The 26065-nt window shown below is 47.0% G+C and overlaps 1 protein-coding gene across 6 annotated transcripts in view; it reads left to right on the plus strand.

The window, feature by feature from the left end:
• shq1 (SHQ1, H/ACA ribonucleoprotein assembly factor) overlaps positions 1-26065 on the plus strand; it is a 174155-nt gene that overhangs the window by 76953 nt on the left and 71137 nt on the right. For all 6 annotated transcript variants that reach the window (XM_072472235.1, XM_072472234.1, XM_072472240.1 and 3 more), the window contains one exon: positions 12957-13077. In XM_072472235.1, the coding sequence (XP_072328336.1) occupies positions 12957-13077 (121 nt within the window). The remainder of the gene's footprint in view (positions 1-12956; positions 13078-26065) is intronic.

A 26065-nucleotide genomic window follows, 5' to 3' on the forward strand; every position in this document is an offset into this window, starting at 1 on the left:
AACTAGGTTCTTCTTGAGAGCTAATTTATTCTCTCAATCATGCTGAAAGTAATGAGACTTGACCTGTGAAGGAAGCCTGTGCACATGGCTGTAGATCGATCTTTTGCCACTCAGTGCATGAATGTATTGTTTGAATACCAACCTCTTGTGTTTCCGTGCTTGGCGCAGGGTTTTTACATGAAATAATTAAGCAGTGATCACTTCTAACGAGAAAAATAGCTGCCTTGTTTCTTCCCAATATGAATGTCTAGGAATTGCCCACTAACTAGAAGATTTCCATTCGTCCCTGGTCTCTCTCGCCCTGGAAATTTGCTAAGAAATACTGTTTATAAAACAATCATTTTTTAATCTTGAGCTTTTAAGTTATAACAGACCAAAGCTTTCTAAAGCAGGGCACCTTCACTGTGCGGTCTGTTGAGACTTTTTCCTGCGACCTTTGGTGTGAATAAAATTTGTGCTGCAATTTGCAGGAAGTGAGTTAAATGATGGTGAGGGCAAGAGGTTGTCTTAATGAACGAGAGCACCGACAGTGTGTCTTCTCAAACTGAGATTTGAAGATTGTGAAAGAAATGGAAGAAAAACTGAGAAACAATGTAATCAAATCGAATCTGGTACAGAAAGGTAGATAGAGAGGCGGGGGGGGAGGTGGATTTGCTTCAGAGAGAAAGGAGACAAAGGAAATATAAGAAAATGCATTTAAAATTTTACGACAAGTCAGATCTCTAACCACAAGAGTGGGACTCTGGTTTAAATTGTTCCCTTTCTTGACAGGACAGATGGATTGGCAATTCAGTAACAATTATTACATTGGCGAAAGGACACTTGCACTATTAATTATAAGCTGTAACTTTCTGCAGTGGATTTAATAGGCAATTAACGTGAAACTTGAGCCAGGTCTTAAAAGTAACGAGGCAGTTTAGGGGGAGAAGCTGCGTGTGCGAGGCAAATGGGAGAGTGGCACTCATCAACCAGCAACATACAAAATAGGAGCAGAAATAGGACATTTTGCCCTTGGAGCCTGCGGCGCCATTCAATAAGATCATGGCTGATCAGTTTGTGTTTCGAGTTTTACATCACCATCACCCCCTGATACCCTTTTATTCACTTGGCTAACAATCATCTTCCTCCTCCTTAGAAATATTCAATGGCCCCGTCTCCACTGTCTTCTGAGAGAGTTCCAGAGTCTCACAACCCTCTGAGAAAGAATTCTGCAGTTTTGCAACTCGTATCTTCATGGCTTGAATTGCTGGCATGTTAATTGTATACTGGTTGTGTATTTAATTGTGTTCAGGGCTTGGGAGTATTAACTAGGGATTCACTTGTTCCCCTTAAATAAGGACTGCTATATTTTATTGATCCCTTTGATCACCTTTCGTTTTAATCTTTTAAGTTTCTTTTGCAATTTTATTTGATGCAATATCTCTTCTTTTTTCCCACCTCCCGCCCAATTCTCTGACACATTCTCCATCCAATCCTCCAACTCTCGTGTCCCCCACACTCCGCCGATTAGTTTCCCTCCCCCTCCAACCTGACCAAACACACCGCTGCTCCCCCCCCGCCACCAGACATCCTCCGACTCGTCCCGTTCCCCCACCACCCCCATCCTGATCCTCCGGCTTGTCCTGTTTCCCCACCCCCATCCCGATCTTCTGGCTCGCTCCACCTTCCATCCTCCGGCTCATTTATCCACCCCGCCTTCAAACTCGCTCCCGCCTGCCAAACCCTATGACGTCCTCTTTCCTCTCTCCCGCACCCCCCCCCCCCCAAACTCTTTCTCTCGTTTCCACCCACCACGCCCCTGACTCGTTCTCTCCTTCCCCCCCCTATTGCACCTCCTGACTTTACCCCCCCCCCCCGACTGTACCATTTTACCACCCTACCCAGATTGGACCCTACTCTCTTTTCCCCCCCCCACACTTCTGCAACCTAGCATCTTGCCACCTTACCCACCCTGCCAGCCTACGCACTCATTCACTAACACAGTAGAAAGCTATTTAAATGTCCCAAAGATTTTTGGGGTAATTTTGATTGAAGAGTTGCTGAAATACAGCAGATAATGTGGTCAAAAGGGAATGCAGCCTGATTTCCTCATGACCCTACCTCATGAAGAGATGGGCACTTCAAATTTTTGAAGAGGCCCAGTTCCGAAGCCTGAGGGAGATTAGAGGAGCTACAGCACTGTTTAAAAAAGGAATAGGAGTGACGTCACTGCTCAGCAATGATTTTCACTCCTTAGAAGTTTTGGCCTAATTACTAACGTTAAATGTGATTCTGTGTTTGGGCAGCACTTATTGAACAATCTGTCGTGCGCTAACAACCTATTTCAGGTTATTGGTGGGGCTCACAATGTAGCTCACTCCTGCTTGGTCGGAACTAAAAACATTCATCTGCAGGGCCCTGTCCTCTGTAGGCAAAAAGAATATGTCCAGACATTGCACCTTTTATGAATAAACAAAAGCATGGAACGACAATAGCTCCCTGACGCATTTACCATAGCTATGCCTCAACCAATCAGAGCCAACTTGCTAACCAATCAGCATCCCTTTTCACATGCAGTACAACTTGTTGCTCCCTTTGAAATGGCATCCTTGCATCTTACCTGATAAGTGCAAGATAAAAATATTCGACGGCATATATATTTCTTTTCAGAAATGCTTGTTCTGTATTGCCAAACAACTCTTTGAACAACATGTAAATAAAAAAAATACTGCCCATCTAAGCTTGACTAGTTTGGAGTATAATGTAAGCAACTGTGAAATTGTCCATTTTGACAGGAAGAATTATGAAGAAGCTTATTGTCTAAATGGTGAGAGATTGCAGAGGGATCTGGGATCCTAGTGCATGAATCGCAAAATGCTAGTCTGCAGGTATAGCAAGTAATTAGGAAAGCTAATAGAATGTAATTGTTTATTGCGTGGGGAATTTAGTGGAAAAGTAGGGAGGTTCTGCTTCAGTTGTACAAGCAGTGGTGACATCACATCTGGAGTATTGTGTACATGATTGATCTCATTTAAGGAAAGATGTAAATGCATTAGAAGCAATTCGGAGGTTTCCCAGACTAATATAAGAAATGGGCAGTTTGTCTTATGAGGGAAGGTTGGAGGGGTTAGGTTTGTATCCACTAGTGTTGAGAAGAATAAGAGGTGACTTGATTGAAACCTTTAGGATTTTGAGGGTTATTGACAGGGTGGATGTGGAGAGGATGTTTCCTCTTGGCGAAGAATCTAGAACTAGGGGTTATTGTTTAAAAATAAGGGGTCACTCATTTTAGATAATCTTTTCTCTTGAGGGCAGTGAGTCTGGAACTCTTCCTCAAAAGGCAGTGGAAACAGAATCTTGGTATAATTTTAAGGCAGAGCTAGATAGTTTCTTGATGAACAAAGGGGAGGTGAAAGTTTCTTGATTAACAAGGGGGGGGGGTGAAGGTTGCAATCAGATCAGGCATGATTTTATTAAATGGTGTAGGCTCGAGGGGCTGAGTGGCCTACTGCTCCTAATTTATATGTTCGTAATATTGCAGAGCTGTTGTGCTGGAATAATTATGCTTAGGTTGTGTAAAAAATGACTTCTAGATGTGGCAGCCAGCCAGAGACTCTTAAACACATTATTCAATTGATCTTTATTGATTGGGACATCCTGACGTGGCTACTCCATGAATCTACTTCTGAATAGGGTAGTTGAGTGTGACTTTCTCAGGTATTAGATGTTTTTGCATTAATCTTTTGAGCAATTTCCCAAGCAGACGTTATCCCACCTCCTTCAATCCCACTGATGACTTGTAAGTTCACTCTGTCGGGTGGCATTGTGTTTGGTGAGCTATGAAGAAGATCGAGCCAATCCCTGGTTATCAAATGAGTGGATTCCAACCTGGGACGATGGCAGCCCTAGTAATGGTCTCAACAAACAGGCGAGGGTTCCCATTGCTGGTTCCTATTCGGTGACCTTTCCTGGAATTACATGCATTGGTATTGGAGGAAGAAAGTATTGTGTTCTGATAATCACCTATCAGACAGGAAAGCTTTTTTGCAGAAGGAAGCACTTAATTACCTTAGCTTGACAGACTCTCAAAACGTTACTTGGGAATTCACATAGCGTTTTAGACATCCGGAGGTGAAGGTGGAAAGATTTGAAGACCCACTTTGAGATTTGACCATGAGCTGTTCATGCCCAGTCCATGGCAGGCATGAGGTGTTAAAAATGCACTTTGTAATGTGTATAATTTAGAACCATATCTGAACTGTTTATAGTTGGGTTATTTGCTAAATAATCTCTTGATGGATGGAGCTTTTACTGAAATCAGTTCCGTTTTGGGTCGAATGATCAGATTTTGCTAACTAATTCTGAAGTTAAGTGGTTTTGTTTCCTGCTGAAATAACATGTACATTTAAAGATTTTTGACGTGGCATTTGTTCACCTATATCTTTACCAGATAAGCAAGATTAATGGATGCACCATGTCTCACCCGTCCCTGCTCTAATTTGTAAAGAATCCCACAATGTTACCTGGGAGAGTGCCTCAAAATCCTTAAGGATAATTTGAAACTGGCTCTTAGTGTATATTTGTTTGGCATGTACAACCCAGTAAAGGAACCACACTAGTCATTGCGTAAACAATTAATACAGAACATTTATTAAAGTAAAAGAAAAGGAAAAGCACGTCAAAAGACAAATATACACAAGGCCACTTAAGTATATGAATAAGTATACACACTGTTTTATCTGAAGTTGCTTCTTGTTCTCACAATATACTTGGGTTCCCTGAACTCACTGAGGCATCCCTTTTCCCCAGTATCCAACTTTAGTAACTCTGTAGTCAAATTTAGCTAATAGTTACCAGACAATACCCCTTAGGTGACCAAGTATGGGAAAATGCTTTTTCCTTGTTTATCTGAGGCACAAAACTGCTAATTTTAGAGGAGAATATCTGCTGTGGCCAAGTGTTAGATGGAACAGGCCTCGGATCATGGATGGAATTGGCCTGTCTGACATGTGGGTGCTAGCAGTTATACTGTTATACTCTTCAGCCTCTTTGATATCCCACTCTGTGGATTTCGTTGTCTGCATGTCTCATTGTTTGCTTTTAGAAGTTATCATTTGTTTATTCCCACATATCTCTTGTAAACACTGTTTCGGAGATGACCATTCACACCTCAATGTAACAATAATAATCTTTATTCGTAGACTTGTATTAACATTGCAATGAAGTTACTGTGACAATCCCCTCGTCGCCACACTCCGGCGCCTGTTCAGGTACACAGAAGGAGAATTCAGAATGTCCAATTCGCCTAACAAGCACATCTTTCGGGACTTGTGGGAGGAAACCGGAGCACCCGGAGCAAACACACTCAGACACTGGGAGAATGTGCAGTCTTCAAACTCCAGTGACCCAAGCTGGGAATCAAACCTGGATCCCTACTGCTGTGAAGCAACGGTGCTAACCACTGTGCTACTGTGCCGCTCCATTGTCTCTAGATGCCTGCTAATCTTGTTACTGGTTACAAACCACATTTCATTAGTCCTCGAGAAGCCTGCTAGGGTTGTTACTTGTCTGTTATTTTGTTTTCACCCGAAGTTCGCTGTTCACCTCGTTAGTATGCCAAATTCCTAACAAGTTACAGTGGCTACCTACGTAATATGAAAACTACTTTTCTTCATTTACAGGATGTGGGCTTCACTGGCGAGCCAGCATTTGTTGCGCAGTCCTATTAAAAAAAAAAAAATTCCAATTAGGGGCAATTTAGCATGGCCAATCCACCTACCCTGCTCATCTTTTGGATTGTGGGAGTGAGACCCACGCATTCATTGGGAGAATGTGCAAACTCCACATGGATAGTGACCTCGGGCCAGGATCGAACTTGGGTCCTTGGTGCCGCGAGGCAGCAGTGCTAACCACTGCGCCACCGTGCTATCCTGTTGCGCATTCCTAATTACTCTTTAAGATGGTGGTGACCTACCACCTTGGACCTGTGCAGTCCCTGAGGTGCAGGTATACCCACAGTGCTATTCGGGAGGGAGCTCCAGAGTATTGACCCTGCAACAGCAAAAGACCGCCAATATATTTCAAAGTCTGGATGGTGAGTGGCTTGGAGGGGAACTTCAGGTGGTGGTGTTCAATAGCTGCTGTTTAAGGAGCCTTGGTGAGTTCCTGCAGTGTATCTTGTAGATGGTACCCACTGCCAGGTTTGACTTCTATTTTGGGTTAATGTTAACAGTATTGGCTTCTATGAAGCTGTTTGAATAATCTGAATGCTGCCTGATTGAGTGCAGATTGGCCAGAATGCAAAACTCCTGTTGCTGAATCACTAGTAGGTAAGGTAGGTAAACTAGGGCATGGTTGAGTTTGTGACAACCTGGCTTCTCCTTACCGAATGCACTTCATACATACATGTGAATTAGGAGCAGGAGTAGACCATTTGGGCCCTTGAGGCTACTCTGACATTTTATGAGATCATGGCTGATCCGATTGTGGCCTTGACTCCACTTTCCTGTCTACGCCTAATACCACTTGGCTCCCTTATCAATCAAGAATTTATCTAACTCGGGCTCCAAAGTGGTTTGTTACCTGTAGAGAAAGTAATCTGCTACTCAAGTTAGTTACAGTATGCGCTCTGGAAGAAGGCTCGAAGTCGTCCCAAAGTTTTATAGAAGGTTTATTGAGCAACACAACTTAAATAACTGCGTGAGCTCTTACTTAAAGAACTGCACTAATAGAAAGGTTGCAACTTTTCTAAGCTCTACAACTAAGCCTGACCACACTAGCAGCCCTGAGCTAAATTTCTGTTCCTGTTCTCCCCTCAGTCAAATCAGCCAAAGAGGCAGAGGGCTGTCTGCGTCCTGCTTTTATACATGCCTGTGCTGCCCCCTGGTGGTCTTTCCATTACCCATCAGCCCCTTCTGTACATACCCATGTAAAGATCACTACATCCCCCCTTTTCACTTTTTTTTTCATAGTTGCCGAGCTGTAACTAAAAACAAAAATCAAACACAGTTAGTTTCTTGCACAAATACAGAACAGAGAGCAATGATTGTATCAGTCCATGTTCACAAGTTCAGGCGGTTGGGTGCCGTCTGATTCGGGTAGACCTCCTGAGCGGGCATGGAGACCCAGAGGTTTTTATGTCCATTTGGCACCAACTGCTGGAGTCCCAGGATGTCGCATGATAAAGTCCTGCAGATCTAACGTCGGAAATACAGGTTGACGAGGTGGAACCTTTAGCAGGTCTTGCCGATTGCGCCGAAGCAGTATTCCATCATCAGACTTCACAACGTAAGATCGTGGGGATACTTGGCGGAGCACCATCGCCATGTTAGTCCAGCCAAGTGTCGCAATCTAACCCTGTCGTTGAGCACTAACGGATGCAGCACTTTTGCATGCCGGTCTGCTTTTGTCCATGATGTTGGTGATGCATCTTGTCCAGGACTGGCAAGTGATCTGGATTGGCGAAGTGTAACGCCGGTAGCGTTGTTCTCACATCTCGATTGATGATTGAAGAGCATTTGAGCCGGTGACAGCCCAGAGCTCAAAGGCGACGAACGGTATGACAATAGGGCCAGGTGTATGTCGGACTTCGAGTCGACGGCTTTGCTGATCAGTTGCTTAATAATGTGGACACCTTTCTCCAGCCTGCCATTCGATTGAGGAAAGTGTGGTCTCGACGTCACGTGCTTGAAGTTGTACTGTTTTGCGAATTCCAACCACTCCCAGCTGGCAAAGCAAGGACCATTGTCGGACATGACCGTCTGTGGAATGCCATGCCGCGAGAAGGTTTCCTTGCAGGCTTTGATAACCGATTGTAATGTGAGATCTGGGAGTTTCAGTACTTCTGGAAAGTTGGGAGTAATAATCGATGAGAAGAACATAGTGTCGACCCATGGAATGAAACAAGTCAATACCAACTTTGTCCCACGGTGACGTAGCCATCTCATGCTGCTGTGGCTCCTTGCATTGTGCCGGTCGATGTTTCTGACACGTGTCACATGTGAGCACCATGTTTGTTATGTCCTCGTTTATCCCAGGCCAATACATGGATTGCCGTGCTCTGCTTTCGCACTTTTTGGCACCAAGGTGCCCCTCCTGAATCCTGCGGAGCATGCCCGCCCGGAGCGCCAGTGGAATGACTATTCTGTCATTTCGTAGTATGATGCCATCCACCACGGACAGTTCAGTTCGGATGTTTTGGAACTGTGGGCACCGCCCTCTTGGCCAGCCATGCTGAAGGTTGTGCATGACCTGAAGCAGGGTCGCATGTTCCCGTGTCGCCTGACTAATTTGCTGCAGCCTCTCGTCCGTTGCCAGGAGTGTCTCCCTGCACCATTGTGCATGAGCTTACACATCATTAATGGAAGCCGGAGGCGGACTGTCAGCATCAATGGCTCGGGATAAGTGGTCCGCTATTATTAGGTCCTTCCCAGGAGTGTAGACCAGCATGAAGTCGTACCTCCGCAACTTCACCATGCGTTGTAGGCGCGGCGTCATGTCAGTGAGATCTTTGTTGATGATGTTGACCAGTGGCCTATGATTGGTCTCCATGAGAAATGTGGGAAGACCATACACATAGTGGTGGAATTTTGCCACACCCGTGATCAATCCGAGGCACTCCTCTATTTGTGCATACCTGCACTTGGTGGCGGTCATCGCTCGAGAAGCGTAAGCCACTGGTACCCAGTCCTGATCATTCTGTTGAAGTAGCACCGTACCAATTCCATGTTGACTGGCATCGGTGGAGATCTTTGTGGGTTTTGCTGGGTCAAAGAATGCCACCATTGGAGCTGCCACTCATTCGTATTGGTGACGTGGAGTCCAGTCAAACTCCGTGTCCTTCCATATCACTTGCCATAACGCTGTAGTCCGTGCTGCTAGGTTTGATATGAACTTGCCTAGGACGTTGATGAGTCCCAGAAACCAGAGCACCGCTTTTTTGTCACGTGGCTGCTGCATGCTCTGAATTGTTGCGATCTTCTCAGCGTCTGGCTTCACCCCGTGCTCTGATATCGTGTCACCCAGGAAGGTCAGAGACGAACGTGCAAAGGTGCACTTGGCTTGGTTGAGCTTCAGCCCAAATTGGTGGATTCTTTGGAAGACTTGTTTTAACCTAACAATGTGGTCTTCCTCTGTCGTTGACCATATTATGTTGTCATCAACATGTACACGGACGCCATCAATGCCTTCCGTCATCTGCTCCATAATTCGGTGAAATATTTTGGATGCAGATATAAATCCCGAAAGGCATTCTATTATAACAATATCATCCAAACGGCGTGTTGAAGGTACACAGCAGTCGACTGGAATCATCGAGCTGCATCTGCCAGAAGCCTTGTGAGGCATCAAGTTTGGTGAATATGCGAGCCTTCGCCATTTCACTCATTATCTCCTCTCGCTTGGGAATAGGGTAGTGTTCCCTGAGAGATTTTTTGTTCAAGTCCTTGGGATCTAAACCGATTCTGAGTTCACCGGACGGCTTCTTGACACACAACAACGAGCTGACCCAGTCAGTCGGCTGTGTGACCTGTGAGATGATGCCTTGAGATTGGAGACGTTGGAGTCCTGCTTTTAGCTTGTCTTGCAACGGAGCTGGCCCCCTCCTTGGTGCATGAATGACCGGTGTTGCATCGTCTTTGAGCAGGATTTTGTACTTGTAGGGTAACGTACCCATGCCAGAAAAGACGTCAGGATACTCACTGAGAAGCAGCTGGATGGCATCGGCCAGTCGTGATGAGTCAACCGTGTTCATGAAAATCCTTTGTATCAGCCACAAATCCTTGCAGGCTTGAGCACCTAACAATGACGTTCTTTTGTTGTCCACGAACTCAAAACGTAGTCCTTTCGTGACTTTCTTATGAACTACTTGTAGGTGGCATGATCCTCTCGAGGTGATCTGGTTGCCATTGTAGTCTGTTAACTTGCATGCAGCAGGTATCACCTCGTGTGTCCCTGGGATGATGCGAGATCTTTGCTTGTCATCAAGTTTGCGGATGCTCCCGTGTCAAGCTTGAATGTAATTGGGAAGTTGTTCACTTGCACCGTGGAACTCCATTCGCTTGTGGATTCAACGGTATGCACGTATTGAGGCTGTGTGATCAGTTTGTGCGGTTCCTCTGTGGCATTTATGATTCCAACGCTGTAAGTGTTCTCCCAGGAGTGGAACACTTGGTGGTCGGAAAAATTTTCTTCGGGTGTCTTCCATTGCATCTACTGTACGAACCTTGAAGTTTCCATGCCTTTGCATTGGAGAGAAATATTTGGCTGTGGACTGACACTGGGAGGCAAAATGATTCATCTTGGAGCACTTTTAACACCTTTTCCCTGGTGCAAGACATTTCCCTTTTAAATGGGTGGTGCCACATCGCTAGCACGTCATGACCTCCGTGACATCACGCGTCGGCAGCGATCGCGCATGCGCAACTCGCTCTTCTGGCTGGGGCTGGTACTTTGCATATTGCATGCGCAGCTTCATGCGCATACCGGGTTCTTGCGTGATCGCGTTTCTCCTGACCGCGCACTTTCTCCATGTTTTTTTTTCAAGAAACTCTAGGTACTGTTTTTTCTGCTCTTGCTGTAAGCATTTTGCTATTGTGGTTTTTAAAGTTAAATCCTTTTGCTGCATTAAAGATTCCCTTAATTTTCGTCTGAAAGACCATAGATTAATTGATTCCTGATGATGGAATCTGTTACATCAGCATAGTTACAACCTTGTGCTAGCAAGCGGAGATCTGTGACATAATTGGAGATTGTTTCCCCATTTTTTTGGAATCTGTTACGCAGGTTAAATCGTCCCATGATTTCATTTGATTGTGATTTACAGTGCTCATCAAATTTTGCCATTATCACTTGATATTTAGTTTTATCTTCAGTATCACCATACATAAACGAGTTATAAATGTCTACCGCCTGCCGTTGAGAGTAATATTCCAATCTTTCTCTCGTTGGTGGCTGCATTTAGGGCAGTAGCTGCCATGTATATCTGAGCACAGTACAAAGTCTTACAACACCAGGTTAAAGTCCAACAGGTTTGTTTCAATGTCACTAGCTTTCGGAGCGCTGCTCTTTCCTCCGGTGAATGAAGAGGTATGTTCCAGAAACATATAGAAAGACAGATTCAACCTACCAACTGTCCTGGCTTGACACAATTCACACCTCTTTAACCTGGGGTTACCCCATCTCTGGATCTGTCAAGATTTAATCACCTGCTAATGCTCGCATTCCAAGCATTGTCTGGCATCTTTGAATCTGTCTATATATATGTTTCTGGAACATACCTCTTCATTCACCTGAGGAAGGAGCAGCGCTCCGAAAGCTAGTGGCATTGAAACAAACCTGTTGGACTTTAACCTGGTGTTGTAAGACTTCGTACTGTGCTCACCCCAGTCCAACGCCGGCATCTCCACATCATGTATATCTGAAGTTGCTGTTGATACATTTTCCAGTTACTATTTAAATTACCGGTAGTTTACAGCAACTCTGGAAGTGGCGTGTGGTCCATCGCTTCGGTAGGTTGTTTGGAATCAAAATGCTGCGAAGTCTTCCACTGTCGAGCGGCCGGCTGGTTGCTTTTGCTGCTTGCTTTGGTTCTTTCTGGTCTCTAACCTAATCTATCTAGTGCTGTCCAATTAGAGCCACTCCAGTACCATGTTTTGTTACCTGTAGAGAAGGTAATCTGTGCTACTCAACTCCGTTACAGTAGACGCTCTGGAAGAAGGCTCAAAGTCATCCAGAAGTTTTATAGAAGGATTATTGAGCAACACAACTTAAATAACTGTGTGAGCTCTTACTTAAAGAACTGCACTAGTAGAAAGGTTACAACTTTTCTATGCTCTACAACCAAGCCTGACCACACTAGCAGCCCTGAGCTAAATTTCTGTTCCTGTTCTCCTCACAGTCAAATCAGCCAAAGAGGCAGAGGGCTGTAAACGTCCCACTTTTATACACGCCAGTGCTGCTCCCTGGTGGTCTTTCCATTACCCATCAGCCCCTTCTGTACATACCCATGTAAAGATCACTACACAAAGTATTCAATAACACAGCCCTCGCTGAGCAGTAGAATGTCACAGACCCACTGAGAAGGAAAAAACTTTTTGTTACCTCTGTCTTAAATGGGAGATTTCTAAATTGTTTCCCCCCCATTCTATTCTCTCCCATTAGGGGAAACATCCACCCAGCATCCACCCTGTCAAAACCTTTCAGGATCTTGTAAGTTTCATAAGGTCACCTCTCATTCTTCTAAACCCTAGTGGCCACAAGCCCACCCTGTCCATCCTTTCTTCATAAGATACCCACCCCCGCAAGCCCAATCTCAAGAATTAGTCGAGTTATACACGATGGCTGTTTGTAGAAAGTGCACTTTGTGGAGATTTGAGATGACGTAGCTCGAACTGCAGAATGATGAACTGAGAAAAATACTACCGGAGTTCTCCATTGCTCTTCAGTTAAATTTGGGAATAAAGAATGCAATGAAACACTTTTATGTTATTATAAGGAAGTTAGATTTTCAGAAATGTCTAGATGATAGTAGGCACCATGAGGTGTCCACGTCTTTACGGCTAAAATGAAAATAATTGGAACTATTTTGAAATTCGATAGAGCCTGATATCTTCTGAATTTTTCTTTCCATCTTCAAAATGCACGATTAAGTAATCTTACCCCCGCAAGGAACAAAACGCTGCGGAAATCTTGTTCTGTCAGTTCTGCAAATCCTCCCATTACATTGATGTAAAACCACGCCACCAAATTAGAAACCAACTGACTGGAAAATAACCCCCATTTATTTGAACATCCGAAAGCTGTTTATCTCTTTATCGATTTTTGTGGTTTAGTTGTGAGCAAAGCACCTTGATTTTATCTGGTGTTTGATCGTGCAAATGATTGGTTCAGTGGAAATAGCATCTCAAACTTTTTTTAAATGTTGCTGAAAATAGTGTTGTTTATTCAGAGTTTTACTTAAATACTTCTCTTTGCACCAGGTAAGTCTGCAGTTCTGAAGTGCCTGCTAGGCATCCATAAGATCTTCCGCGAGAGTGACCCTGCATACCTCCTTAATGACCTCTACATCACGGACTACTGCATTTGGATCCAGAAAGTCAAGTGAGTTTCCTAACTAAATGGTTACAATTTAGTAGTTGGAGTAAGCTGCAAGGGCATTTCCATAGCCAACCGACAGTAAATTTGTGACCCACCTTGCATAAGTACTTTTAGTCACTTGCATGGCTCTGTTGGGTTGCTGGGTGACGCTGTTTACCTTGTAGCATATGTATAAGGAAAGGTGGCTGCCAAAATATGCCATATTACATTTATTGTTGCACTGTACCACATAATTTTTTTCAAACTGGTTACTTTTTTTCTTTTGAGGACTGCAGGTTTTATTTCTGTTCAAGTTGCCTTTTTTTCTCTAACAATTTACTGCTGTCTTGAAAATCCTTCAAACATTTTGACGTTCCCTTTGCTGCACAATATTTTCACACAAAATAGGCATGAGAAAATGTCACTTTGCTCTTCAAACAGCTGTCTACCATGTGACAATATGAAGGTTCTTTATGAAATTGAGAAATGTGGCAGGTAGCCAAGTCTACAGCCAAAGGTTCCAGTCTTGCTGTCAGATTGTGCGAGAGACGAAGCTCGAAAGTGACAGTCTTGGAAGGCTGCTCACAAGATCCTTGCAAGCAGACTTCAGTTTTAAGTTACTGGCCATATGTTGGGAGTATGAATGAATACTTGCAACAACAAATAAAAAGAAGTTTGATAGTTCGACCGTCAGAATGACGTGTAGCACCTCGGAGGATAAATTGTTCTTAAATCTGAAACTTTATTATGTTCAATATGAAGTACGATTTTATTGCTTAGTGAATTGGTACTTATGTTTTAACATTAATGACATTACTTTCACATCAGCACATAATTCCATATCATGGTATAATTAATGAATCATTGAATTGGCTGGTGCATGTCAGAACTTTCATCTGTCTAGTATGGATTTGATCTGCTGCCTAAGTCTACAATTGCCCAGAATAATATAGACTTTAAAGTTGATCATCAGAGCATTCGGTACAAAGTGCGTTTGTGCACTTGTGTGTGCGTGTGTCTGTGTGAGAGCAGCCACTCCAGTTACACATGCAAAAGTGACTTTTGGTTACACATTCCTGTATGTAAATAAAATGCCATTTCTAGAATGGTGAAGCCTTTGTCTCTCCGATTTTGAAGACCTGGTGTTGCTCATGGTAAACCAGGTAAGTTGTCACATAACAAGAAGAACATTAAACCGTATTTTCTGTCAACAAATTTGCCATCATCAATACCATACAAAATGAGACTTCCGGTGGCATTTGGTGGCTCCCGCTCGAGGTGGAATTTTCTAGTCCTTTTCCACCGCATTTGAGGGCTGTTTGATGGTGAATGGTGTGTAAGCACTGAAGGATTGCAATGCTCCTCTGGTGGGGCCCGTTTATGGCTTATCGGACGAGGAGTGTAACGAAGAAGAGGCAGCAGCTTGACCGTGAGAAAAGTCATGGTGCAACACAGAAAAAGATGGCGGTAGGCCCTGGGGCATTGTTGCCCGCCTTGTGGTCTACTGAGCAGCTCGTGGTGGATCAGGTACACAGGGCTGCGGGTGATCTGTCGAGGGCGATGGTGGCGACGCTGCATCATTTTCTTGATCAGGAGAAGATCATGAAATGGACGAGACATGGAACGCATGGGAGGGCCGGACCCGTAGCGGTTTGGGAGGCCGAGGGCAAAGGGGTTTTCGTACTTTTCACATGTGCACTGGGTGTACCCCCGGACAGATTTCTTTGTGCTGAATAAGGCGCTGTTGGCAGGGTGGTTGGTTTGGAGTACTCGTCTTCTGCTGCACTGGGTGGATCTGTGGTGGTGCATGGGGGAGGCTCAGCAGCCACAGTGGAGGCTGGAGGTGGAATTGCTGGCGGACAAGGGAGTCTGTGGGAGGGTCAGGCGGCCATTCGAAATTATGTGGAGCTGAATAATATAGGGGAGGACACGTCCTCCTCGCTGTGGGAGCCATTGAAAGGGGTAGTAAGGGCAGAATTTATGTCATAGGGAGTGAGAACGGGAGGAGAGGCGAAGGTTAGTTGAGGACATCCTGAGGGTGGACCAGAGATGTTCGGTGGCGCCGGAGGAGGCGTTGCCAAAGGAGAGACAGGCTTCAAACGGAGTTTGGGCTGGTGTCCACGGGGAAAGTGGTCGGGCAGCTGCGCAGGACCAGAGGGGCAGTCTGAGTATGGGGAAATGCGAGCAGGATGTTGGCGCATCAGTTGAGGAAGTAGGTGGCGGCGAGAGACGGGTGAGGGATGAGATAAGCATGCTGGTGTCAGAGCCAGTGGGGGTGAATAGGATCTTTGAGGCCTTCTATCGAAGGTTGTATGAATCGGAGCCTCCGACCGGGGAGGAGGGTGAAAGGGGAGGAGTGTATGAGGCAGTTCTTGGATGGGCTGAATTTCCCAAGAGTGGAGGAGGAGAAATGCAGGGATTGGGGGCCCCGATTGGGCTGGGGAGATGATGGACTGTGTGGTTCAATACCGGGGGAAAGACACTGGGCCCATATAGGTTTCCAACCAAGTTTTATAAGGAGTTCGGGCTGGACTGGAGCCTCTGCTTGTTATAATAGAAAGGGGAGAAACTCTTTCCAGCACCCCCACCCCCCAAGTTGTCGCAGGCCTCAATATCACTGAATTTAAAGAAGGACAGGGAGGGGCAGGAAGTGGAAGTGGCAATGGGCGCAGAGAAGATGTTTGACCGGGTTGAGTGGGCATATTTGTTGGAGGTGTTGGGTTGGTTTGGGTGCGGGCAGGGGTTTGTGGATTGAGTTTGACTGTTGTATAAGGCACTAAAGGCTAGTGTCCGGATGATTAGGATTAGTTTGAAATACTTTGGGCTACAGCAGGGGTCGGGGCAGGGGTGCTAGCTCTCCTGCTGTTTTTTGCTCTGGCGCTAGAGCCCTTGGCAATGGCGTTTAGGGCATTGATAGGTAGAGGGGGGATTGAGTGTGGAGGGGTTAAGCACAGTCTCTCTGTATGCAGATAACCTCCTTTTGTGCACTTATGACCCGATGGGGAGTTTCGATAGGATCATGAGGATCCTGGGAAAATGGCTATTTTGGCAGACAGATGGTGCGGAGTTGGGGCTGCATAAGTTGAACTTGCGGTGGTTGGTGGAGAGTATGAAGGTGGTCTTCAGGAGGTGGGATGTGTTGCCTTTGTCTTTGGCAGGACATGTACAGACTGTGTTTCTGTTCGTATTTCAGAACCTCCCCATCTGTTAGTCCTTTTTTAGAAAGATGAATGGGATGATTTCTAGGTTTGTGTGGGTGGAGACGGCCCCTCGGGTGAGGAGGGTGTTTCTGGAAAGGGATCGGCTTTGCCGGGCCTGTTGAATTACTACTGGGCAGTAAACATTGTACCGCTTAGGAAATGAGCGGTGGAGGAGGGGTCAGTCTGGGGGCAGGTGCAGGCAGCAATGTGTAGGGGGACCAGTTCGAGGGCACTGTTGGTGCCCCTTACGTTCTCGTCGTTCCGATACTCCGTGAGCCCGATGGTAGCATAAGCGTTGAGGGTTTGGAACCAGTGTAGGCAGCATTTCAGATTGGAAGGCCTGTTTCTGTGGGTGTCGATGTGTGACAACCATAGGTTTGCGCCGGCGGGGCGAGACGCAAGGTTCCAGGGATGGCGTCAGGTGGGGATAGAGTACTTCAGGGACTTGTTTGTGGGAGGAATGTTTGCAGGCCTATATGAGCCTGAGGAGACTTTATCAGTTGCCTGGGAAACCGGTTCAGGTACCTGCAGGTGAGGGACTTTGTAAGGGAAGAGGTGCCGTCTTTTCCGGAGCTGCCACCTCTGGTGCTGCAAGACAAGTTGTTGTCTGAGGATAACTTTGGGGAGGGGAGATATATATGGAGAGCTGATGGATAGGGAGGGCGCTCCTGTGGAGGAAGTCACACGCAAGTGGGAGGAAGAATTGGGGTTGGAGTTGGGGGCTGTGGTGTGGAGGGAAGCTCTGCAGAGGGTGAGTACTTCCTCGTCGTGTGCGAGGTTAAGTCTCATCCAGTTTAAGGTGGTGCACAGAGCCCACATGATAGTCTCGAGAATGAGCCGGTTCTTTTTGGAGGTGGATGATAGGTGTGTGCGGGGGTAGGGGGGGGGGGGACACACGGACCATGCGCGCGTGTTTTGGGCGTGTCCAAGGTTGAGGGGGTTTTGGAAGGAGTTTTCAGGTGTGATGTATCCCGAGTCCGGAGGTGGCGATATTGTGTCTTGGTCTTTGCCTTCCTGATAGCCCGGAAACGGATTTTATTGAGTTGCCGGGACTCTGAGCCACCAAAGGCGAGGGTTAAGTTCAGTTTGCCATGCGTGGAGTGGTAGAGGGGTTTCCCTGAGGGGAAAGCTGTTTATCGACTTCTCAGTGAGATGACGCAAAATGTGCTAACCGTGAATTTAAAATGACGCATGGAGGCAAAATAGGACAAATGTCTCAATTTTCTATAGAAGCATCTATACTATGCTGATGCATTTAGCTGAAGCCTAAAACTGACGAGCTTTAGTGGAGTGATATCAGGTTATGTTTACTATCAATAATTCAAATATAAGACCAACAGGAAGTCCCTGTTTCCGCTTCCCATTGCAAGTCCCCATGGCCAGATTTTGGTGCAACAGGGGCACCTAACAGCAGCCACTGGTTAAACCTGCCACTGCAGTCTTCAGTTGAAAAGTCAGTTGCCCATAATGTGTGAACTGTGGGAAATGGAGCATCTGGGACCTGACTGAACAGGGTAACTAACATGATATCTCCTTAACCAATCTGATTTAAGAATTGGGAAGTAGACAGGGGAAAGACTTGAGAATGAGGATAAGTTTTAAGGCGGGTGTGGTCGTCCCCACTAGTGGTATATTATATGTATTACGGTACTGCCTGTATATTAGAGGCCCAGTAGGCAGAGTATAAGTGTGTGTGCTTTTCTGTGCTGCAGCTATTCTGGTTCCAGCTACAGGAGGCACAACATCTTGTTCAATAAAGCCTCAATTGTTCCACCATTCTTGTCTTGTAATTGACGATGCATCAATTTATTGAACAAGATTTTTTAAACGATGGATCTCCGCATCAAGCCTGATCGCCTACAGCTGAGCCCTCAAGCAGTCCACCTTCGACCACTGGCTAGCCTGCTTCGAAGGCTACCTCGGAGCAGCCGCTGAAGAACCCACGAACACGCAGAGGCTCCAAGTTCTCTATTCAGGGGTGAGCCCTGACATTTTTCCCCTCATCCGGGATGCGTCCACCTACTCCGAAGCGATGGTGCTCCTGAATGGACATTACGTTCGACCGGTGAACCAAGTGTACGCCAGGAACCTCCTGGCCACGAGACATCAACTCCCCGGGGAGACTCTGGACGATTTCTTGTGTGCCCTGCAGATCCTAGGTAGGAACTGTGACTGCCAGGCAGTTTCGGCAGTCCAGCACACAGAACTTTTAATTAGAGACGCTTACGTCACGGGCATGAAACCTGCGTACGTCCGCCAGCGGCTACTGGAAGGGGGTACGTTCGATCTTGCGGGGACGAGGCAGCTCGCTAATTCGTCAGAAGTGACCTCCCGTAACGTTCAGTCCTACGCCCCCGACCATTCAGTCCTACACCCCCGAACGCACAGCACCCTTGTGGGCATTGTGGGCCCCACCAGCTGCCGACTCCAGCTCACCGCAAGCCTGCGCCGCGCGGCAGCCAGCCAACTCTGGGGGCCCCCCAGTGTTATTTGTGCGGGCAAAGCAAACACCCCAGGCAGCGCTGCCCGGCGTGGAGCGCGACCTGCAACGGGTGTGGGAAGAAAGGACACTTTGTTTCTGTTTTCCTCGGCCCAGTCGGTCGCCGCTGTTTCCAGGCCCGGTGTGTCTACACCCCCATGTGCGACCCAGGGACGCAGCCATTTTCCCCTTCGCAAGCCACGTGCGGCCCGTGGGCGCCGCCATCTTCCTCACCGCAAGCCACGTGCGGCCCGTGGGCACCGCCATCTTCGGCGCCATTTTGGACTGCGTCTCAGGGCCCCTGTTCATCTGGTCGTTCATCGCCTACCGCTACCTCCACCACCGCTGACCATCCCGGTACCTCCCAGTATCTTCCGCAGCTCGCCTCTATCACCCTGGATCAGTCCCGGCCCCGCAACCTCGCGACCGCGACGCCGATGACGGTGAAGATCAATGGGCACGAGACTACCTGCTTCTTTGACTCCGGGAGCACAGACAACTTCATCCACCCCACTACGGTAAGGCACTGCTCCCTCCCGGTACACCCCATCACCCAGAAAATCTCCCTGGCCTCGGGATCCCATTCCGTTTGTTGTTGAAAACTCACCACTATTCTTAGAAGTTCTCCATACCAAAAAGGGCCGACATTCTGAATGGTGAACAGGGATTCTCACTCCCTGACTCCGACGCAGGCTTCGGTGGGTGCTATTCAGGTCGAACTATATTTTCAAGTTACCCCCCCGGTATAACCCATACCTTCACCGAAGAATTCATCTACTTACCACTTAGTAGCATCGATCCTGGGTCCCGCATTGCTAAGTAAGTAAAGTAGACTTTGGAATAACCACTATTTCAGGTTAAATTAAGTTATTTTAATATTATATATTTTTTTAAAGCTGCAATTACTGTCTTTTCAGAAAAGTGAAAAGATCTTGCTTCTGGATCCTTCTGGTTGGTTGAAGGGACCTTCAGGGCCCAACTTGACAATCAATCTTTTTAAAATCTGGTCTTCTTTCGATGTATTCGCTAGTGAGCTTGGTTGCTGTGTCCTATCTTTCCCATGTACCGAGCTGTGAGAGCTGGCTCTGCTGGCTGTCTCTGAGCTGACGTTGCCTACTCTTTAAATTCTGGTCTTCCTTAGATGTATTAGCTATTTTAGCTCGGCTGCCTTGCCCTGTCCCATTCCCATGGCCGAGCTGACTGTAATCTGACTCTGAGCTGCTTGTTCCTGCTCTGCTTCTCCACCTCTCTGCTTCTCTCTGAGTTCTGGTAGTTCCTGCTCTGGTCGCTGGGTTTATATTCTCTTTCTAACAGTTATTAAGTTTTTCTGACTTTATTATAAAGTAACTTTTATTTCACTTTGAATGTAAAAGGTACCTTTAATCTAAATTTTTCTAACACGACTAAGTATTCATTTTGACATGACCTCAGCTCATACATCTCTGATTGTATTGTTTCCTTTGTGATGTTCAAAGTTCCTTTGTGATATTCAAAAATGCTTTAGTTTCAAGAGAGGTGTGAATTTTGGTTCCTGTCATTTCTATAGTTTTATTTTCCAATTGTGACCCCAGCTCATAATTTTGACTTTGATTTTGGCTTTAAATTATGTCTCTCGTAGACTGATAGTCTCCAATTTTCTTTTAATTTACCTGGTGTTAGCAGAATTTCACACTTATATTTTTGCCCCCCTAGTCATTCTTTTCCATCTGCTGATTTTACTTCAATGAAGGTGTGAATCATTGCTTTTAGCGTAATGCTGAAAATCCACTTGGTTATAACTTGAGTACATTTATCACCTAGCTCAACTGAAACCCTCATCCATGCTTTTCCAGATGCTTACTAAGATGGTTAATTTCAATGAAGGTGTGAACCATTCTTTTTAGCTTCATATAAAAATCCTGTTTGTTTTGTTTGCTTAGCCTGCTTGAGAGAGAGAGAATCTGCATTTTACAATCCTGCTCTTTGCAGCTGCTGTTAACCCTTCGTGGGATCTTTTGCTGTATCCTCTCATGTTTCTCTCAGACCAGATATTGCCAGACTTCCATGTTTCAAATGACACATCTTTCCATATTATCAATTACAGTTGAAATCCGGGGGTACGCGACCCTCACTGTCCAGGGTGTAGAGTTCAGCAACTTCCGGCTCTACGTCCTCCCCCACCTCTGCGCTGCCCTGTTACTCGGCCTGGATTTTCAGTACCATCTCCAAAGCCTGACTTTAAAATTTGGCGGACTCCTACCCCCCCTCACCATCTGTGGCCTCACGACCCTTAAGGTCGATCCACCTTCCCTGTTTGCGAACCTCACCCCGGACTGCAAACCCGTCGCCACTAGGAGCAGACGGACCAGTGCCCAGGACAGGACCTTCATCAGGCCAGAGGTCCAACGGCTTCTGCGGGAGGGGGTCATTGAGGCCAGCAACAAGTGGGGAGCTCAAGTAGTGGTAGTGAAGACTGGGGAGAAGCACTGGATGGTCATTGACTACAGTCAGAACATCAATCGGTACACGCAGCTCGACGCGTACCCCCTCCCACGCATATTTGACATGGTCAATCAGATTGCGCAGTATCGAATCTTTTCCACAGTGGACTTGAAGTCTGCCTACCACCAGCTCCCCATCCGCCCGGAGGACCGCCAATACACTGCATTCGAAGCAGATGGCCGCCTCTATCACTTCCTTCGAGTTCCTTTCGGCGTCACTAATGGGGGCTCGGTCTTCCAGCGAGAGATGGACCGAATGGTTGACCGGTACGGACTGCGGGCCACTTTCCCGTACCTAGATAACGTCGCTATGTACGGCCACGATCAGCAGGGGCCACAACGCAAACCTCCAGAAATTCCTCCAAACCGCCAAACTCGGGCTGTTTAGCACAGGGCTAAATCGCTGGCTTTGAAAGCAGACCAAGGCAGGCCAGCAGCACGGTTCAATTCCCGTAACAGCCTCCCCAAACAGGCGCCGGAATGTGGTGACTAGGGGCTTTTCACAGTAACTTCATTTGAAGCCTACTTGTGACAATAAGCGATTTTCATTTCATTTCATTTTCAACTCCTTAATCTCACATACAATAAGGAGAAATGCGTGTTCCGCACCAACCGCTCCGCCATCCTTGGCTGTGTAGTGGAAAATGGAGTCCTAGGGCCCGAAATCGACCGCTTGCGCCCCCTCTTGGAACTCCCTCTTCCCCCACTGAAACGATGCCTGGGGTTTTTCTCCTGCTATGCCCAGTGGGTCCCTAATTATGCGGACAAGGCCCGCCCACTCATTCAGTCCACAGTTTTTCCCCTGACAGCGGAGGCCCGCCAGGCCTTCAACCGCATCGAGGCAGACATCGCCAAGGCCACGATGCACACGATTGGCGAGTCCCTCCCCTTTCAGGTGGAGAGCGATGCATCGGGCGTAGCTCTGCTGCCACCCTCAACCAGGCGGGCAGGCCCGTGGCCTTCTTTTCCCGCACCCTCCATGCCTCTGAAATTCGGCACTCCTCTGTCGAAAAGGAAGCCCAAGCCATTGTGGAAGCTGTGCGGCATTGGAGGCATTACATGGCCGGCAGGAGATTCATTCTCCTCACTGACCAACGATCGGTTGCCTTTATGTTTAATAATACACAGAGGAGCAAGATAAAAAATGACAAGATCATGAGGTGGACGATCGAGCTCTCCACCTATAATTACGAGATTTTGTATCGCCCGGGGAAGCTCAACGAGCCCCCTGATACCCAATCCCACGGTACATGTGCCAGCGCACAAGTGGACCGACTCCGGGCTCTCCATCATGACTTTTGCCACCCGGGGGTCACCAGGTTCTTCCATTTTATCAAGGCCCGCAACCTGCCCTACTCCATTGAGGAGGTCAGGACCGTCACCAGAGACTGCCAGTCTGCGCAAAGTGCAAGCCGCACTTTTACCGGCCAGATAGAGCGCACCTGGTGAAGGCCTCCCGCTCCTTTAGACGCCTCAGTTGGACTTCAAAGGGCCCCTCCCCTCCACCGATTGCAACACTTATTTCCTGAACGTGATTGATGAGTACTCCCAGTTCCCTATCGCCATCACATGCCCCGATATGACTTCTGCCACAGTAATCAAATCCCTGCACAGCATCTTCACTCTGTTCGGTTTCCCCACCTGTATCCACAGTGATCGGGGATCCTCTTTCATGAGCGATGAGCTGCGTCAGTTCCTGCTCAGCAAGGGCATCGCCTCGAGCAGGACGACCAGTTACAACCCTCGGGGAAACGGGCAGGTGGAGAGGGAGAACGGGACGGTCCTGCTGGCCCTGCGGTCTAAACATCTCCCAGTCTCTCGCTGGCAGGAAGTCCTTCCCAACGCGCTCCACTCCATCCGTTCGCTCCTCTGCACCGTGACTAATGAGACCCCTCAGGAACGCGTGTTTGCCTTCCCCAGGAAGTCCACCTCCGGGGTCTCACTCCCAACATGGCTGACAGTTCCTGGACCCGTCCTCCTCCCGAAGCATCTGCGGACCCATAAGTCAGACCCTTTGGCCGAAAAAGTCCACCTCTTACATGCAAACCTGCAGTACGCCTACGTGGCACACCCCGACGGGCGCCAAGACACAGTCTCCCTCCTGGACCTGGCACCCGCGGGATCCCCACCCCTGACCTGACACCGCCACCCCCCCTGGTTGCCTCATTCACCCCTGCGCCACTCACCCTTCCTCCAGCAAACCTCACCGCAGCCCCCACCCCAGCAGGATCCGTCCTCCCACTGGTTCCACTCGGGTGACGAGGACAACACGCTCCCGGAGGTGATCAGTTAGACACCCACATCACCACCAGGACTGAGGTGATCGCAGAGGAGGGTCAAGGCCCCCGACAGACTTAACTTGTAATGTTTTCCACCACCCCTGCCGGACTCTTTTTAACAGGGGGTGAATGTGGTAGTCACCACTAGTGGTATATTTTATGTATTGCGGCACTGCCCATATATTAGAGGTACAATGGTAAATCCCTGCCTGCTGGCTCCGCCCAGCAGGCGGCGTATAAATGTGTGTGCTCTTCTGTGCTGCAGCTATTCTGGTTCCAGCTACAGGAGGCACAACATCTTGTTCAATAAAGCCTCGATTGTTCCACCATTCTCGTCTTGTGGTAATTGACGGTGCATCAGCGGGTAATTTCAGTGTTGAATAAGGTACAGAAAGAGAAGTCAAAGAGGAAAAGACGGGATTGACTTAGGGAGAGTGGAAAAGAAGTTTTTGAAGTACAAGGGACTGACAATTTGATAATTTAAAAAACCTCCTCAGAAGTTCAAACATTGAGGCCCAAGGCATTCGCTGCTAATTATATGTAAATAGTGCAGCAGCTTCAAGTGAGGAACCGATGCACAGTTAGATATGAACATCCAAAAGTTGTACATCAAGTTTCACCGTTCTGCCGCAAGCTTCACGACAACCACGCCTCCCTGTTCGCCTCTCCATTGGAATGTATTGACTGTGAAGGTGCCATATTTGTCTGGCTGAAAGCAAGGAGCGATATAGGATCAGAAGGCATAGAATCTGTGTGGGTAGAGTTGAGGAATCGCAAAGGTAAAAAGACCCTGATGGGAGTTATGTACAGGCAGGATGTGGGGCAGAAAATAATTCAGGAGATAGAAAGGCATGTAAAAAAGGCAATATTACAATAATCATGGGGGACTTCAAAATGCAGGTGGCCTGGGAAAATCAGGTTGGTAGTGGATCCCAAGAAAAGGAATTTGTGGAATATCTAAGAGATGTTTTTTTCATGCAGCTTGTGACAGAGTCTACAAAGGAACAGGCAATTCTGGATTTGGTGATGTGTAATGAGGCAGATTCGGGAACTTAAAGTGAAGGAACCCTTAGGGAGCAGTGACCACAATATGATAGAATTTACCCTGCAGTTTGAGAGGGAGAAGCTGCAATCAGATGTAAAGGTATTACAATTAAATAAGGGTAACTACAAAGACATGAGGGGGGAGCTGGCCAGAGTTGATTGGATAAGGAGCCTAGCAGAGAAGATAGTGGAACAGCAATGGGAGGAGATTTTGGGGGTTATTAGGGAGGCACAGCAGAAATTCATCCCAAGGAGGAGGAAACATGCTAAGGGGAGGACAAGGCATCCATGGCTGACGAGGGATGTCAAGGACAACATAAAAGCTAAAAGAAAAAGGCATACAAAGTGGCAAGAATTAGTGGGAAGGTAGAGGATTGGGAAGCCTTTAAAAGCAAGCAGTAGACAACTAAAAAAGCAATAAGGGGGGAGAGGATGAAGTATGAGGGCAAGCTAGCTAGTAATATAAAAGAAGATAGGAAGAGTTTTTTCAATATATAAAAGGTAAGAGAGAGTCAAAAATAGACATTGGACCACTGGAAAATGTGGCTGGAGAAGTAATAATAGGAAACAAAGAAATGGCAGATGAACTGAATAGTTACTTTGCATCAGTCTTCACGGTGGAAGACACCAGTGGGATGCCAGAGCTCCAGGAGAACCAGGGGGCAGAGGTGAGTGCAGTGATCATTACTAAGGAGAAGGTTCTGGGGAAACTGAAAGGTCTGAAGGGGGATAAGTCACCTGGACCAGATGGACTCCACCCCAGGGTCCTAAAAGAGATAGCTGAGGAAATTGTGGGGGCATTGGCATTGGTGATGATCTTTCAGGAATCACTGGAGGCAGGAAGGGTACCAGAGGACTAGAAAGTGGCTAATGTATCACCACTGTTTAAGAAGGGAGGGAGGCAGAAGACGGGAAATTATAGGCCGGTTAGCATGACTTCGATCATTGGTAAGATTTTAGAGTCTTTTACTAAAGATGAGATAGCAAAGTACTTGGAAGTGCAAGGTAAAATAGGACTGAGTCAGCACGGCTTTGTCAAAGGGAGGCCGTGTCTGACAAATCTGTTAGAATTTTTTGAAGAGGTAAGAAGGAAGTTAGACAAAGGAGAACCAGTGGACATGATTTATTTAGATTTCCAGAAGGCCTTTGACAAGGTGCCGCATAGGAGACTGTTAAAAGCCCATGGTGTTCAGGGTAAGATCCTGGCATGGATAGAGGATTGGCTAACTGGCAGAAGGCAGAGAGTGGGGATAAGGGGTCTTTTTCAGGATGGCAGGCGGTGACTAGTGGTGTGCCTCAGGAGTCTGTGCTGGGACCACAACTTTTCACAATATACATTAATGATCTGGAAGAAGGAACTGAAGGCACTGTTGCTAAGTTTGCAGATGATACAAAGATCTGTAGAAGGACAGGTAGTATTGAGGAAGCAAGGGGGCTGCAGAAGGATTTGGACAAGCTAGGAGAGTGGGCAATGAAGTGGCAAATGAAATAAAATATGGAAAAGTGTGAGGTTATGCACTTTGGAAGGAG

Source organism: Scyliorhinus torazame, chromosome 13 (assembly GCF_047496885.1).
Source record: "Scyliorhinus torazame isolate Kashiwa2021f chromosome 13, sScyTor2.1, whole genome shotgun sequence".
Classification (NCBI taxonomy): Eukaryota; Metazoa; Chordata; class Chondrichthyes; order Carcharhiniformes; family Scyliorhinidae; genus Scyliorhinus; species Scyliorhinus torazame.